The sequence below is a fragment of the Besnoitia besnoiti genome, chromosome IX (assembly GCF_002563875.1).
Source record: "Besnoitia besnoiti strain Bb-Ger1 chromosome IX, whole genome shotgun sequence".
NCBI classification, from domain to species: Eukaryota; Apicomplexa; class Conoidasida; order Eucoccidiorida; family Sarcocystidae; genus Besnoitia; species Besnoitia besnoiti.
In genome coordinates, this window is record NC_042364.1 from 266,614 (window position 1) to 282,106 (window position 15,493).

General features: G+C 57.5%; 2 protein-coding genes across 2 annotated transcripts; both read left to right on the forward strand.

Moving 5' to 3' along the window:
- Nucleotides 1–1,530: 1,530 nt before the first annotated feature.
- BESB_012050 (uncharacterized protein) lies at nt 1,531–4,835 on the forward strand (the record flags this gene model as incomplete). Its single annotated transcript, XM_029359935.1, has 7 exons — nt 1,531–1,744; nt 2,274–2,354; nt 2,668–2,865; nt 3,130–3,341; nt 3,607–3,696; nt 4,041–4,239; nt 4,699–4,835. 7 exons carry the CDS (start codon nt 1,531–1,533, stop codon nt 4,833–4,835), a joined length of 1,131 nt encoding a protein of 376 aa, XP_029216602.1.
- Nucleotides 4,836–9,489: 4,654 nt separating this feature from the next.
- On the forward strand, nt 9,490–15,034 carry BESB_012060 (uncharacterized protein; the record flags this gene model as incomplete). Its single annotated transcript, XM_029359936.1, has 2 exons — nt 9,490–12,033; nt 12,353–15,034. The coding sequence occupies 2 exons, from the start codon at nt 9,490–9,492 to the stop codon at nt 15,032–15,034; spliced, it is 5,226 nt and encodes a 1,741-aa protein (XP_029216603.1).
- Between the last annotated feature and the right edge of the window lie 459 nt (nt 15,035–15,493).

A 15,493-nucleotide genomic window follows, 5' to 3' on the forward strand; every position in this document is an offset into this window, starting at 1 on the left:
AATTTGAAGCCAGTCTTTGGCGGGTGGCTGGAAGACACGAGGAGGGGGGACGCGGGCATCCAGACACGCTTACGGAGCGCGAGCTGGCGAGGAGCAGTTTTCCGCATCCACCCCAGCAGTAACCGCACTCATCTGTGTGTAGCGCTGAGAAAATCGAGCCGCACACTTTCGTCAAGCTGTAGAAACAATTCCACTGCTATGCTGTAAATGGAACCACTGTTCAGGGCCTCAGGCTCCGCACATTCGCACTTGAAGGGCGACACACGCGTGGACAACGGGTACCGCATTCCCAGCCCAATCTACGGGTACTACGGGTAGACACGGAAGCTTGAAGACACACACACGCGATGATCTCCCACAAAACGACACTGAGTAGCTGGCAAAGCTTGCTGTTCTGAACTCGTGGGACGCTAAAGGTCCAATATCACACCCTACACCTCGACTACGAAAGTGAACGGTATATAGCGGGGGGTTCACGCTGGGCACCAGGACATCTGTCGTCCCAAGGGTCTACCGGAGTTCGGTAAACACTTCCTGTTCCTCGGGACGTTGAGATATTATATCATGCTTCTCTTTTGCTTGCCCGAGCGAGGGTTTTCTGCTGAGAAGCTTTTGTTTTTGAGAGTGGCTTCCTTTCGGTTACGCGGTCCCCTGCGTAGACGACATCCAGACTGAGAAACTTGCGCATTGTCTGGGGGAACTCGTAGCAGCCAGCTCGCTCGGTTGTGCGGCCTGCGTTCTCCTACCGGAATCGATGGTAGAAGAAAGGGCGTCAGGGACGTATTAACGCTGCCGCTTTTGTCGTTTCATAGATGAGAAGATTGACTTCATTCAAGATCTGCAAAAAAGTCAGAGGGGTGTCCTTGCGTCTGTCATTATCGTCCATCGACCGCAACGGTTTGTCTGCGGTCCGAGGTCGTGTCAAGCGTGTCTGGCTCGTTGCTCGGTTCTCGGGCGGACGCATTTTTCTGGTCAAGAAAACCACGTGAACCCACGTTAGACTCATTGATTTTTCGTTAAAAATTATTTTGCGGACTAAATGACAGTTACGTGACTCGTGGCGGACGCAGCTTCGGTTGGCACGGAAACCCGTCCCCCGGTGTCATCTTGCATGTCGCCGACTTGCCACTAAACAAAAGTCTGCGATCGCAAGCGAACCTTTCTTCTGACACTTTTTTCGAGCACATTTAGAACGATCGCGGTGGTAAATAGATGTCTCAACATTTCCTGGGATTTCCGCGCGATAAATACGAATCCTTTCCGCGGCTGGGTGGACGCGCCGTCTGGCTCGTAGTATGATGCCAAGCGGGTTTCACTTTTCCTCGTCGAAACCAGCCGGCGGCTTTGCCCGATTTAGAGAGGGACTAAGACGATTGGTGACCCAACTAATTTTCTGCGTCATTCGCGGATATACACTTGAAGTATAACCGTGTCGACTTTCCGCGCGCTGTCGCACGGGCTGAGACCCTTCCCCGACGTGCCCAGTTACAGATACAGGTTAATCGCATCCAGGTCATCTTTGTAATCACGATGAATACCGCCGAAAATGGCATCTCCCGGATGGGTACAACGGGATACGGGGCGTATTTGGGGACGGGTGAAGACGACGAAGCCGTGACAACATCCTCTGCTGCGCAGCCTCGGCGCAAAGGTAGCTCTCTTCACCGAGGATCGTTCTATGGCAGACTTGGCACGAGGACCTCGGAAGCGGAGCCGCGGGCCTCTCTGTTGAAGACTGATACAGGTTCGCAGGCCGCTTCTCAACCAGCCTCACTCGAGAGATACCTTTGTTCCGTATGTGTTGTACGTCAACAGAGGGAAAACATGTGCGTCCCTTTCAAGGCTAAACCAATATGATATGAATCAAATTTCCATATGCGTGGCTGTTCGTCGATGATCTGTGGAGTCTAGAGCTGGATGCGCGGTAACAACCAAACGAGCATCCGATGACCGTGACGCACCGTGGCCATGTGTTCCAGAATTTCTGGTGTGCGTGAATACGTCTCTGCAAGGGGCACAAACCGTTTGCAATCGAGACAAAACAAACGTTTCACGTTTCACCTTGGCTTTTTCAGGGACTCGTCTCAACCGATCCTGTTCACCATCCGTAATATTTGATCTTTGCATGTTCTCCGTACTCTGTGCGAGCCTGTGTTGCTCGTGAGATTCAATCTTAAACGGCATTCCGGTCTGCGTAACACAGTTGATTATTTTTTGCTGTCAAGAGAGAACTCGCATTGTGCATCATGAGTCATTTCGCTTCTTGGCATCAGGGAAGGCGCCTCACGTGATGAAGCAAATGCGCGTGCAGCTCTTCTACGATGAAGATGCGTACCCTGCAGGGGTCGAGCTCGGTAAGACAATATTTTATCTTACATGCCATCATGCCATCACCTTCTTTTTCGTCCACAGTTCACTCACTTGCATGATGTGAAGTCCAGGGATCAATCTGGGCTACAGTATTTGCAAAGAGTTGACGTGGATTTTGCGTCTGATACGCACGCGCGTCACTTGGCAATGCGGAGCATGCAAGTCGTCAACTCGTAGCGGCGAGCCACATCCTTGTGTGTTCGTCGGTGCTACGCGTATCGGCTGGAGAGGGTAATGGTCCCGTCGGATTCCCCTGACTGTTGGCGCTCGCTCCTTGCCCTGGGTGTGTGCCTGCAGATTTGTTCGCTTTGCTGTACGACAAGGATTGCAAGTTCCTCGATTGCGTGTTTTATCGCAACACGGAGGGCGTCAACGGCGCGTTCTCTTTGAACGTGGCGACTAACTCGCTCGCTATGGACTTAACCCGCGTTCCAGAAGAGTGCTCAGTCATCGTTCTGGCCGCTGCCGTGTATACGCTCGGCCTTACACTGCCAGGTGAGTCCTTCGGCACCTGAACAAGCGCTGTGTCTGCTTCGCCTCCTGGCCTTCGATAAAACCGATGTCTTCTGTTTTCAATCTCTCTATGCACCCACACAATCGCTGCGTCACGTTCCAGACACCTGTGCACGGTACAGATGACATGGAAATCCCCTGGCGGTTCTGATATGTGACAAGCGTCTTGAATGGCCTTGCACGGAACAGGCAATCCCTCACCGACAAAATTCCGCGGCCGAGGCTGTGCGTCTGTGTCGTATGCAGAGCTGGAGAGAGGTCGCATTCAGATTTGTGGCGGCTTCATGGGACCGACCGTGAAAGACATCGTACTTTCAGGCTTAGAAGCGCCACCAGGGACTCCGAGCACGGCAGGCCTGGTCTATTTTGCGATCGGAGAAAGGGGTGGTCAGTGGTACTACAAGGACGCCATGACTTTCACAAAGCCAAGCCTTGATGCCATCATGCGACCTGCCAAGGTAACATTTTCACACAAGCGATTGGCGAAATAGGCCAGCATGTTGTGCGTGTCCAGCAGGACTGGGCACAGTGGCGGGGGGGGGAGGGGGGGGGGGGGGGACGGGGGATGGGGATGCGGGTGAAATTGTTCCGAAATCGCGAGGTCTGTCGGGCCAGGCGGCCTGGTCAGGAGTGGTTGCATTTCGAGTCCCTGAACATGGGGATCGGATATTATTTTTCACTATCTTGCCGGGCGCCGGTGCGGAATCTCGTTTGCCTTTGCAGGAATTGGCAGACCAGTTGGATTTGGAGATGCGACAGCCTCATTCCTACGGCTTGCCTAAACTGGATGCACTGCTTGAAGCGGCGAACGCCGTGAGTCCACCAGTTGATGCATCTTTCGGAGATGAAACAGAGAAGTGATATGTCTGATGGCTGTACTAGCTGTCTGGTCCCGGTTCCTGCTGGGACCGGGTTATTCGCTCCAGGGTGCTCCGGGGGTTAGGATCTGCGGGCGTGGTGAGGTAGCTGGACATACCACTGCTTCTTCCCGACGCAGAGGGACTTCCATATGGGAGTGCGGTCTTTGTTCGTAGCAGATGAGGCACTTGAACAGCAGCTCCTTTTTTTGCGACAGTGTTGTCCGCTCAGCTCAGATGTGTTTGTTCATCGTCGGTGGACCATTAGGCTTCGGATTCCAGATATGACCGTGATTGCAGCGACGCCGAGGGCTATCGTTTAGCTCAGATGGCAGCAGCGGCCACAAAAGCACCCACAACTTCACGCGGCATGCGGCCGATCCTCTCGAACAATCTCTCAGCCGAGCGAACAGCTTGCGTCAACGGATTGCTGCCATCAAGCACACTATCTCGTCTCATGATAGCCTGTCAGACTACGTGAAAGCCGATGTGGATGAAGGTGAGTGAGATTACAGCAAAGAACCGAGGTATTCACACGTGTGTGGGGCCTGCGGTGGGTGGTGTTAACACCACGGAGTTTCTCCACGTGTTGGTGCGCTTCCGAGAAAAAGTAGCACTACTGTCACACACTGCGCCTGATGTAGGGTTGATTGTTCTGATGGGGTCAACGAAGGGTCGTCGCAGATGCAATAATTGTGTAGGGCCTCAGAGACTTCTGTGCGTCTACGGTTTCATTGCACTGCTTGCGCTTCTCTGGTCATGTAGTACTGCATATGCGGCGACAGCGCACATCAGCTGTTCTATCAGTTCGACATCGTTAATATCTGAGCCATGAGCCGTAAGACGACACAAAGACTGCCCTTCCACAGTAGCTCTTGCACCTGTATGTGGCCTCGGCCGCCAGATGCGTTTGCGAGGCGTTGTTCTCTGTTGCCGCTTTCGTGCTCCGGGTTTTCAGGCTTCCGGCGAAAGGTGAACGCCCGTCTGAGCGATATTGACGAGCGCCAAAGTGTGCTCGAGGACACCCTGAATAAAGTCATTGCCAGGCTGGACTACTTGTACGCGTATGTGGGGGTCGAAGAAGACGATAGCTGAAGTTGGCAGCGCGATGTTTGTAACGTACGAGCATAGGTCCCACGGGTACGTGGACGGTTGGGAACTTGTCGGGGTGTCTGGCACAGCGTCAGTTTGTTAAATCGTACACTCGCCCTGATAACTTCGAGGTTTCGGTCGCGATATGGGCAGCCGCAATTTACGGAATAGAGCTGTAGCATTTGGCTTGCTGGTTTACTGGGAACACCTTCCGTACCTAAATTCCTTGGTGAAGCGAACCTCCTTGCTGGACGGCCGTGTGATTTCGCAAACCTCACGAATTCGTATACTGCCTCTGCGTGCGAGTAGTTCTGTTACATCCTTCCACGGTTTCAGGCTATCTATCAAGACAGGAACCCCGGAGCCGCCCGCCAGCATGTGTATTCACGAGCACCAGCTAAACTAGTCATTGCATGCCGCCAAAATTCGGGCCCTTCGCATTGGGGAATCAGTAACGGGGTCCCGAAAAAGTGCTGGATTGACGACTTTCCCGCAGACACCAGTAGCGTTCACGTTGCTCTGACGCTCCGATGGTGGTTAAAAGCAAGTTACACGCCATGCCTATCTTAGAGACAGGAAACCACATAGCCACCTCTGTATGTCAACGTCCGAGAAGTTTTGTTGCGGCCGGTGTTATGCGGACACCAAAGCAGCTCGTTTGGCATGCATAATTGGGCACATGTTTGGTCGGATGTTGCCACTGCCACCGGTGCACGAAATGGGGTAGACCAGCGAAGCAGGCCGGTGGCTCACGGACTGGGCACTGCGATACGTTTCTGCAACACCGCAGGCACCAGAAAGCACCTGTTTCTGAATGTGCTACTACCCGATAGTATCGCTCGGTCCTCGACATGGAGCGTTGCCGTCATGCGAAATTTGAAGCGCCTGTTTCCTGCAAAACGGTTCCGTTCGGGTCCTCAATTGTTGTGTGAGAAATGTAGGACACGCAGGTGGCCAATTAAAAAAGTATTCTTGGCCCCGCAGCACGGCGAAAACAAACGCGGTGGAAGCCACACTGGCGTGAGCACACTGCAAAGTCCCGCCCGCAAAAAAGACGATTTCTCAGCATATCCACCAGATAGAAGTCATACATACTGGATTTTGCTCTTGAGAACATCTACTCAAGACGCTTATATCGTCAAGAAGTAACTCTTCTGTTACTGCGAGGGATGCCATTGCCTCAGGTTCCACACCTGTGTAGCTGATGTTTCCATTGTGCGAAGTTGCCGCACATCGCCGGTATGAAGGTGCGCATGCATTCCCAAAGGATACCCTGCAAAAAAGGTGGGCGACTCGCCAGAAACTAAACGTCAGTTCGTACAAATCCACGCTACTTTGTGACTGTCGGCTTTTCATTACTCCGAATCCGTTTTCCAGGCTACATGAGCCATAGAAATTGATATCGAATGCTTGAAGCTGTTGGACAAGGCTGGGTGTGTCAGGAGGCAGTCGAAGAGGGCAACATTGAAACTGCGAAGAGCAGCGAAGACATCCTTTTTCGACGGCAAGAAATGGTGGTGTCTGTCAGTCTCTCGAAGGGAAGCGGTCGATACCAGTGTTTGTGTTGTCCTATCTTTGCACGGTGGGTGTTCGTTAGTGCGTGGAGTTTTGTTCATTTCCACTCGCAGATGTGCGCACCGCTTAGCGCATGTGGGAACCCATGGAAGTTCAGTCCGTTGTGACACAGGCGCTATTGTCTTCTTTGACCTGAAGCTATCGCATCGTGATAGCTGGACTGCATGCAGGCTCAAACGAGTTGACCGTACTGTGGACAGCCCCATCAGTGTACTAGCTTCCACAGCACTGGCGAACGCCGGAGAGAGACGTGGCAGAGCGCTCGAGCCAATTTTTCAACCGTGCAGCACCGTCGTGACTTCCTACTCTCTCAGTGCAGCTTGTGTGTGGTAGGAAACGTGTTTGTCTCCAGCGTATCCTCTTACTGTGGTGCGTGATGTGACCAAAAGACAACAAACCCGACGTGCCTGCAGTAAAGAGCTTTTGTCCGTCCCCTCTGTAGTGAACAGTAGAACACACACAGCTCGGAACCTTCCCGAGAAACCGCGATGATGACGTAGAAGAGCGTCAGCCTGACAGCGCATGCAGACTGCCTTGTACGGTCTACCCTACAGCGCACGGCGAAAGCGCTGACCACCGTCACCGGCGGACTCTTTGGCATGACGGTTTGTGGTGCGAATCTTGGTCGCGGTATTCACACATGCCGAGACTGTAAAACGCACCGGACAACGCGGCAAAGGGTACTGAGCTGAGTCTCAAGTGCTCGCTCCCTTTTGACAGGGATACGTCCCTGGCGCTCTTAGCAATCGCCGAGGACGGAGCGAGGACCCTCGGCGTCGCAGCGGGCGCAATACGACAAACCGGGCCTTAGAGCTTCTGGGGGCAGTTGCGCAGGCAGTGAGACGTGTAAACCTTTAGTAAGCTGAGCGGTAATATGCGGTTGAGAATTCGTGTGTCGCCGTGGAAACTACACTGTTGTGGGCTGATGCGTAAGCTTGTGCGCCGTGACTTCTGAAGGTTTCACTCACGTGGAAGGTGAGTTTGGGTGTATGTTCTATTCTGTCACGTGGTGAGGATACGCATCACATGGTAAGGCGGGAGATAGCGGTCTTCGTCATGTTTTGCCGCCCAGAGGGGGCAGGTATGGCAAGATTCCCCTCTTGTTGCAGCGGTCGTTTCACCTAGCGGTATCAGAAGGAAAAGCGTGATGGATAGACTGTGCAGCGTTATTACCGCGTGACGGGTAGCTATCAGGTCAGCTGCCCCAACTTCGAAAAGTGCGTGGCCAATGAGTAATCCGTTTTTGCCGCACTGTGGCATCCCGGGGGGGAGGTGGCCCTTTGCCTTTCAGGCGAAGAATCCTACGTCATACAAATCACACTAGCTACTACATCGCGTGAGGGATGTTTTTCTAACAGAAAACTCGAAGCAGGTTTCGGGCGTTTGCAGTTCTAGAGCGTAGCAGCGGCTGCACGCTCTTTGGCCTTCGATGCGGCGGTGCCTCCCATATCGCCTAGTGGGGAAGCTGGCTCTGCTTCATCCAAATACACTACGTTCATGTGCCCGGCATATCCTTCGCTCATGCATGCGCCAGGATTGTTACTCCTTTGGTAGATTCCCATTTCCTGTTTCAGGTGGTCTGGGGAGGCCACAGGGGCAGAAAGTGGAGTTATTCTCTCCTGTTCCCAGAGGCTCGCTTGTTGAGGCCATCGCCATGCCGCAGAAGTGAGACGCCGGACTTCACACAACGATACATAACCGGATTTGCACAGCAGATGACACTACGTCTCGTCTACTGCTAGAGTGGGTAACGCGAGACTTGGATACGTGAATCCCCCCCCTCTGCAAACTTTGGAATTCAAACTCAGATGGCGGGGAATCACCACTGCTCAACTGACAGTATCTAGGACAGGAACGCGTTTCACGCCCTGGTGCGGACGAAGGCGCATGCGTTGTATGCCTCGGGATGTGCCATGCCCTAGTAGAGACGTCAGCGACCTCGAGTTCTGCTTTCGAGCGTCAGTGAACAAGCGCCTGCTGCCGCAGCATCTTCGTGATACTAGGCTACGCGCCTTTTACAGTGAAGACGACGAAATACAGAGAACTGACAACGGCTTTCCGAGCTACCGGGTCTCGCGAACGAGAGACAGACGATACTTGTTAGGGGACGCCATAAACCATGTGGAAGCGTTTGCCCGATACTGGATGCCCAGGAATATGAAATAAAAGAAATTCATGCACTTCTTTGGTAATCTTTTCGCACACTCTCTGGGGGATGCGAGGAGAAATCGGCGGCGCTCAGGAACAACGCCACCAGCGAGACTCAGGAGACACAGAGACACGCGCGGCGCGAATTGCGCTTCTGTTGCATGCAGCCTTGCGCGAGACATCAACGCGACCAGCCCGAAACTTTGGCGCCTTTTTACCTTAGAAGGATGCAAATACGCAAGTAAAATATCCTTTTCGTCATGGGGAAGCAGACCGCGACTCGTTGACTGAAGTGAATACTCCATCTCGCGGCCGTGGACTGCAGCTTCTAAGTTTGTGACCCAAGCTACCCGAGCGAGGGTGTCTTCTGAGATGCATCGAAAAACGCTTTTCCGATGCTGGCTTTCCCATCGATCCCGCGAGCTTCTCCCAGAATCTCGAGTTGCTTCTGCGCAACCCGCCACTCTCTTGTTTGTCTACTCTCTTTAGGTTGACGAAGCTGGGCCGCTCACAGCAATCTCCTTCGTTGGGGCGGTGCCTCGCCGCGCGGCAAATCTTCTCACCTCCCGCTAAACAGATACATATAGATATGTATCCGTGGCGCGAAGGCCCGCATGGGCAGCCCATGCGTATCTGCACTTCTGCGTTTTTTTCCGCCCCAAAGGCACGCCGAGAGTGCCCTTCCATCGCTGGACGATACATCAGCGCACCGGGACTCGCGACTCTACGCGCCTGTTGGTGCCCGACTCGGTGCCTCCTTTCCGCCTCGGCATTTCCGCTCCTCCTTTTCCTTCGACTTCCTTAACTTCTTTCCTTCCGCGAGCTTGACCACCCTGCCGACGGCCTGCTTTGCCGTTCGACGCGCATCCGCGAACAGCGCTGCTCGGCCGCCAGGCTGGGCGACAGAAGAGACAGACACAACTGTACCCCCCAGATGGTTCCCGCGAGCTGTCCCCTCTGTGGGGGGCGGGGCACGTATCGCCTCGGGCCTCGTGTGAAGCTCCGCGAGCATCTTCTGGCGCAGCATGGCTTGGGTCCCCCGCAGTCGCCAGCGCCCTCGGCTGCGGCACCCTTGTCAGGCTCGCTGCCGCCCTCCGCCTCCCCTTCACTCGCGTCTCGCCTCTTCTGCGGCCCGGCCCCAGCCTGCGCGGCCTCCGCTCACCCGCCCGCGCTGCGAGCGCCCGAGGGCGCCGAAGACTCGCAGCTAGCCTGGCTGCGCAAGCATTTGCTCTGCGGCCTCGAGGAGCAGGAGCGGCAGACGTATCGCTGCCCGTTCTGCTTCCCTGCGCCTCGCACGACTTCGGAGACAGAGCCTGCGGGCAACGCAGGAGGCGAGACGGGGAGATCCAGTGGCGCCGCCGCCGCCCAGGCTACTGAGGGGGGAGAGGAGACAAACGGCGACGCGGCGGTGTTCGTGCCCGTGGACGCGGCGCGAGCCAAGGCTGTGCAGGACAGGCTGAACGCGCGGCTTGCGCAGCGCGGAGCCCTGGTCGTCGAGGAACTCACTCCCGACGAAGTGACCGCGCAGTTTGTCAAGAAGGAGACACCGTCTGGGCCCTCCTCCGCGCAGTCTCGCCGCAGACCGGCCGGCGGGGCGCACTTTTCGCTTTCAGCGCAGCCTGCGCGCGCCTATGAACTGGCACCGCATGCGGCCTGCGGGGGGCGGGGCGCGTCTCTGCCGTCGCCTTCGCCGCCTGCAGGCTCTTTTTCTGCTTCCATTGTCCCCGCCCCGCGCGTCGACCTTTCCGGCTTGTCTCTGGCGAACCAGCAAGTCATCGCGCAGCTCGTGCGCATGGGCTACCCGTTTGAGCGCGCGGTGTCTGCTATTCGGCAGGCCAATTTGTCACCTGTTCTGCACGTCTGCGTGGAGAAGGCGGAGGAGCTTGAGGCGAACGACTTGAGCAAACTGCTTCTGGATTTGGGGTCCGTGGAGGCCCGCGAAGAGATCGATGCCGCGCGCGCGCTGCGCAGTCAGAAGGCGCAAGAGAACCTGCAAATCGGCGTGGAGCCTCTGTGGGAAGAGTTTCCCGACTTCATGAAGCGATTTGTCGCCGCGTCGCCGCTCTTTACGGCGCGGCTGACCTCACAGGTTCGCGTGCGAGTTCTCCTGCACGAACTCCTGCGCTTGCGAGCCTCTGCCCTCAAAGCGTACCCCTGCGTCGCCCCTGTCTACCTCCAGACGCGAGACCGGCGCCTGGCGCGCCTCCTCCTCTGCCTCGCTCGACAAAGGGCACCGACGGCCAACACCCACCATCGCCGAATTCTGCTGCAGTGCTGCCGGCGGGCGCTGGAGGGCGGGGACAGGGTAGGCGACGAGTGGCGGAGGGCGCACGAAGAAAGGCGAGAAAGTCGAGGGAACGCGCACGCAGCAGGAGCGGAAGCGGGCTCCTCGTCAACTGACGCCTCGCCGCCCTTCCACCCACTGCCGGCTTCTCTCTTTCCCGTGTTTCCTCCTTGCGGCCGCGCGAACACACTGGCCTCGCTGGCGTCTTCGCCATTCCCCTCTTCGTCGCCCTCTCGCTCGTCGCCCAGCTCGTCTCAGTCAGCCGACGGATTCCGCCGCGAACCGCTCACGCGCCGCAGACCCCGGACCCGCGCTAGCGTAAACCCGGAAGGCGGGCCCTCTGGGGTGTCGAGCCAAAGTGAGGCCGCGGCCTCTTCGATCGCTCCAGCGTCTCAGGAGAAGCCGACGGGAAGAGGCCAGCGGAGGGTGACCCGAGGCCTCGGCGAGGACTACGACCGACCGACGACGCCGATTGAGGACGCGCCCCCGAGTCGCACGAGAAAGGCGCGCAGCACGGCCGCAAATCAAGGCGGCTCGCCACTGCCTGACGCCGACGCCGCAGCTTCCCGGTGTGCAGGCGGTGTACGTACACCCAGCCGCAGCCCCGCAGGAGGCGGGATCGAGGGGGGCGACGACTGCTGTGCGGATGCCGCATGCTTCGGCGTGCAGGACTCGCTTCCTCCTCTGCAGCGAGGAGCGCAAGAGCGCACAGCTGACCGCGGGGTGCGGCTCTCACAGAAACGTTTTGTGGAGGGGGGAGCGAGCCAGGAAGGAAGCCCGCCGGTGCACGCTCCAGAGGCAGGCGCTTCCCAGCCTCGGCCTTCGGAATCAGAAAACGAGCCGCAGAGGCGATGCAGAGACGCGTCGGAGGGAAGCAGGAGGGACGCACGGGGCGGGGGGGCAGGCGCTGGATGCTCCGTCGAATCCAGCGGAAAAGAGACAGAAACTCCGCAGGCCACTGGCGCTCAGGATGCGAAGAGACGGGGACGCAGCGCGCGACGGAGCCCAGAAGGCGGTGAGGCCCGAGAGGAGGGCGAAGAGGCTCGCGGGATGGACGACCGAGCGAAGGAGGAGGAACGGCAGAGGGAGAAGGATTTGCTGGCGTTGCTGGAGGAGCGGTGGAAGGCAACAAGCGACGACGAGGACGCGAAAAAAGGCGAACTGCTTGAGGCGTTTATTCTAGACCAAAAAGAGGTGCAAGAAAGAGAAAGAAAGAAATGGAGGGCGAGTCCATCTGGTTCTGCCACAGCGCGCCCTTCCATGCATGGATATGGAGAGGCCGCCTACCGTTCTCGAGCTGTCTCATGGGCAGGGGATTTCGTCTTCTCTTTCGCGTGGTGTCGTCTCACTTGTGAGAAAGAAACAGAGGAAAAAAGCGTGACCAGGGAGTGCTTAGCTGGGCGGCAAAAATTGGATCCGTCTCTCTCGGTGGGCTCCGGATGGTATGTAGTATTTTCCATCTTTCTGCAGATTCACTGTTAGGGGATTTTCGTTTCTTTTTGCGTTCTTTCAGGACTTGCAGGAGACCCTCTTTTTCTCCAACATAGGTTCCGTTGGCGCTCCGCCTCGTTTTCTCTCTGCGCACTCCAGGTTTTCCCTTATCGTCGCATTTTTTTCTTCCTTTTCTTCTTTGCTCTCTGCCTTTCTTTCGTCCCCGGAAGCTTGTCTGCCGGCCGCCGGTGGCGAGAACGTCGCCGCCGCCAACGCGCTCGCAGAGGCGCGGCGCAGGGATCTCCTCGGAGAGACTGTCTCTTCGGCGCGGGCGGCGCCGTCTTCTCTTCTTCGGCAGGTGTATGTACGCCTCCACCCATTGCTCTGGCCGCCCACACTGGTTTTTCGGGTGACCGAGGACGCCGCGCTTGGGCGACAAACCGCAGTTGCTCTCGCTGCGCTTTTCTGTCCCGCCTCGCGTCTAACGCAGCTGCCGGAGTCCTTCATCTGCTTCACCGCCACGCCTCCTTCTAGCGAAAGAGGCGAGGCCGCCGATAGCGACGGCCAGGAAGGCGAGAGGGACGCCGGAGACAACATCGCTTCTCGCGTCTGCGAAGAGGAAAAACAAAAACTTGTTCCTTCTGCATGCGCGGGAGACATGGGATTTGAGCAAGTCGCGGCCACCCAGCCTGCCGAGGGCGACGCCGAGGAGAGCAGCGGAGGACGTGGGGGCGCGGGCGATGCGTCCGCTGCAGATCCACGCGAAAACACAGAGAAGAAGGCGAGCGAGGCGGAGACCGCGCAAGATGAAGACGCGGACGACGACTGCATGATTCTGGGGGAAGTGCCTGCTGGCGCGAACTGCGCCTCGTTTGCATCTCCTTGCCCCGGCCTCTCGGCGTCGTCCTCTCTCTCCCTGCCCGCACCCGCCTCTCGCTTCCCCTCGGCTTCCGCGTCTCCGCCGGCGCGAGGCCCGACGGCCTCAGACGACGGTGGCGCGGGGATCGAGGAGGAACCGGGAGGCTCCGACTCCGATGAGGACCTTCGGCGGGCGATCGCGGCCTCGATCGTCTCGTACAACCAGGAGCAGGCTGCGAAGCGCTGTCGGAATGCGCTCATCACCGACTTTTTCCAGTCTAGCAAAAAGCCAAAGACCTGCTCGGCGGGCGTGGAGGCGTCCGCCAGGCCCAGCGACGCGTTGTCCGCGTCGGCGTCTTCTTCGCGTCCTGCGTCTGCCGCGGGTCGTTCGCGGGGCTCCCGCTTAGCAGGCGGAGCTGCTTCGCTTCTTCGTGCGGCGTCCGCCGCGAGTCTCTCTCGCCGGAAAGGCGCAGAAGGGGCGAAACCTCCAGGGCGAGGCAAGCGAGACGCGAGCGTGGTCGGCGTCGCGTCTCCCGAACCTAACAGACCCACAAAGGGGCAGAAAGACGGCGCTGGAGAGAACTTCGCGACCGCGGAGAGTGGCGCGGATGCAATCCGCACCGCGGAAAGCCACGCAAAAGCACAGAGAGCGGCGCGCGGCGGAGAGAGGCCGCACGCCAGATGGATGCCGACTCCGACCGGACGCGGCGGCGAAGGCACGAAGGGGACGCAGTTGGGGATGTCGGGAAGTCCCGCGGCCTCTGCGACTGCCGACCAAGCATGCAGCGTGCCGCCCTCGTCCTGCGTGCCTCGCTCTCCCCCCTCGACTGTGGCTGCGTCCTTTGCGTGTGAAAACCAGCGTTTCGCGCCGCAAGGCGTGGAGCGCGATGCGTGCTGGAGCCGGGGAGGCATCAATACAAGAGACGAGGAAGACGAGGATACCATAGAGACGGCGTTTCGGGAGCTCACGCTGGAGCTTTGCGACGACCGACTTGCCTGCGCGCCTTCTTCTGCGGCGAGGACGTCAAGAGCAAAAACAGCCGAAAGCTTCTGCACACCAATCATAAAAACCGCGAATACGTGGAGCCTCGTGAGCTGTCCGTACACCCCGTCAATTCAGTCGTCGCGCTCCCCTGCGAGAAGCGGCCATACGCCTCGAGCGTCTGCGGCGCCCCACGCATCGCCACTTCCTTCCTCTCAGGAGCTCCGGCGTGCCTCTTCGGGCTCGCCGTTACCTCCATCTTCTTCGTCTGCGCCTTCCCCCCGCCTCCTGTGCGCGCCGGCTCCGCCCCCCGTGTGTCACTACACGGCCTGCTTCTCAGCGTTCGCCGAGGCGAGCGAGCAGGAGAAGTTCGGGCTCCTCGCAGACATCATGGAGGAGCTCTGGCACGCAGCTTACGCCGATCCCCGGCTGGATGGCGAAGACGAAAGTACGCCAGCAGACAGAGGAAGCAGAGCTCTCCACTTTGACGACCACAGCGCGACAGCGCAGCCAGTCGCGGGGCGCGCGAGCTCGGACGGCGTGGGCAGCCTTCGGGGCTCAGATGCAGTAAAAAATGCTTCGTACGAAGCAAGTGACTCCGGCGGCCCCCAGACGCCTTGGCTATTGACGGGACAGTCAAAAGACGAGAAGAGGCGTGAGGAAAAGTGCCCTTTCTTCCTCCGAACCGGCAACTGGATAGAGCTATCGCGGTTTCTATCGCCTCACATGCGTCGCAATCTCGAACGCGCGCGGAAGGCCATAGACAGTCGGAGGCCGAAAAGGAGAGGAGGTGCTCACAGCCTTAGTGGCGGCGGCGTCCATTCAGGAGAACCAACAAACATGTCCCATACAGAGGGAGGAGAGGCAGGAGACTCGGAGAGCAACGACGACGCGGTAGAGTGTACCGGGAGCCGTGCGGGATAGCATCAAAACATCAGGCACGCGAGAGAATCCACGATAACGAGAGACCTAAGCACACAAGAAAAGAAAGGTGCGTTTTCCACAGCAGTCCGCGTGCTGGTTAGCGTGGCGCTGCTGCTCGCCCCCACCAGTTGCCGTTTTTTGTTTTGTGTTTAGGTTGGCCGCATCTGATCTTGGGGCTCAAGCTATCCTCAATGATACGGGAATCTCTCTTTCACTGAGCAGCGCGGCCTCTTTCTCAACGTTTATGATCGCGATTAAAGCACTCTCTGTATCGCAACTCCCCAAATGGGCGTCGTGGGTGTGACCGCTGTTCTCTGTGCTCGAGTTCGTCTTCCGTTCAATGATGTTTCTGACATGTAGACAGACAGACGAAAAGCTTGTGCTTTCGTCTGCCTATTTGAGAAATCGATTTCGAAATGCGTTTTAGTTTTGCATTCGCATAGATATGCTTCTTCCGAG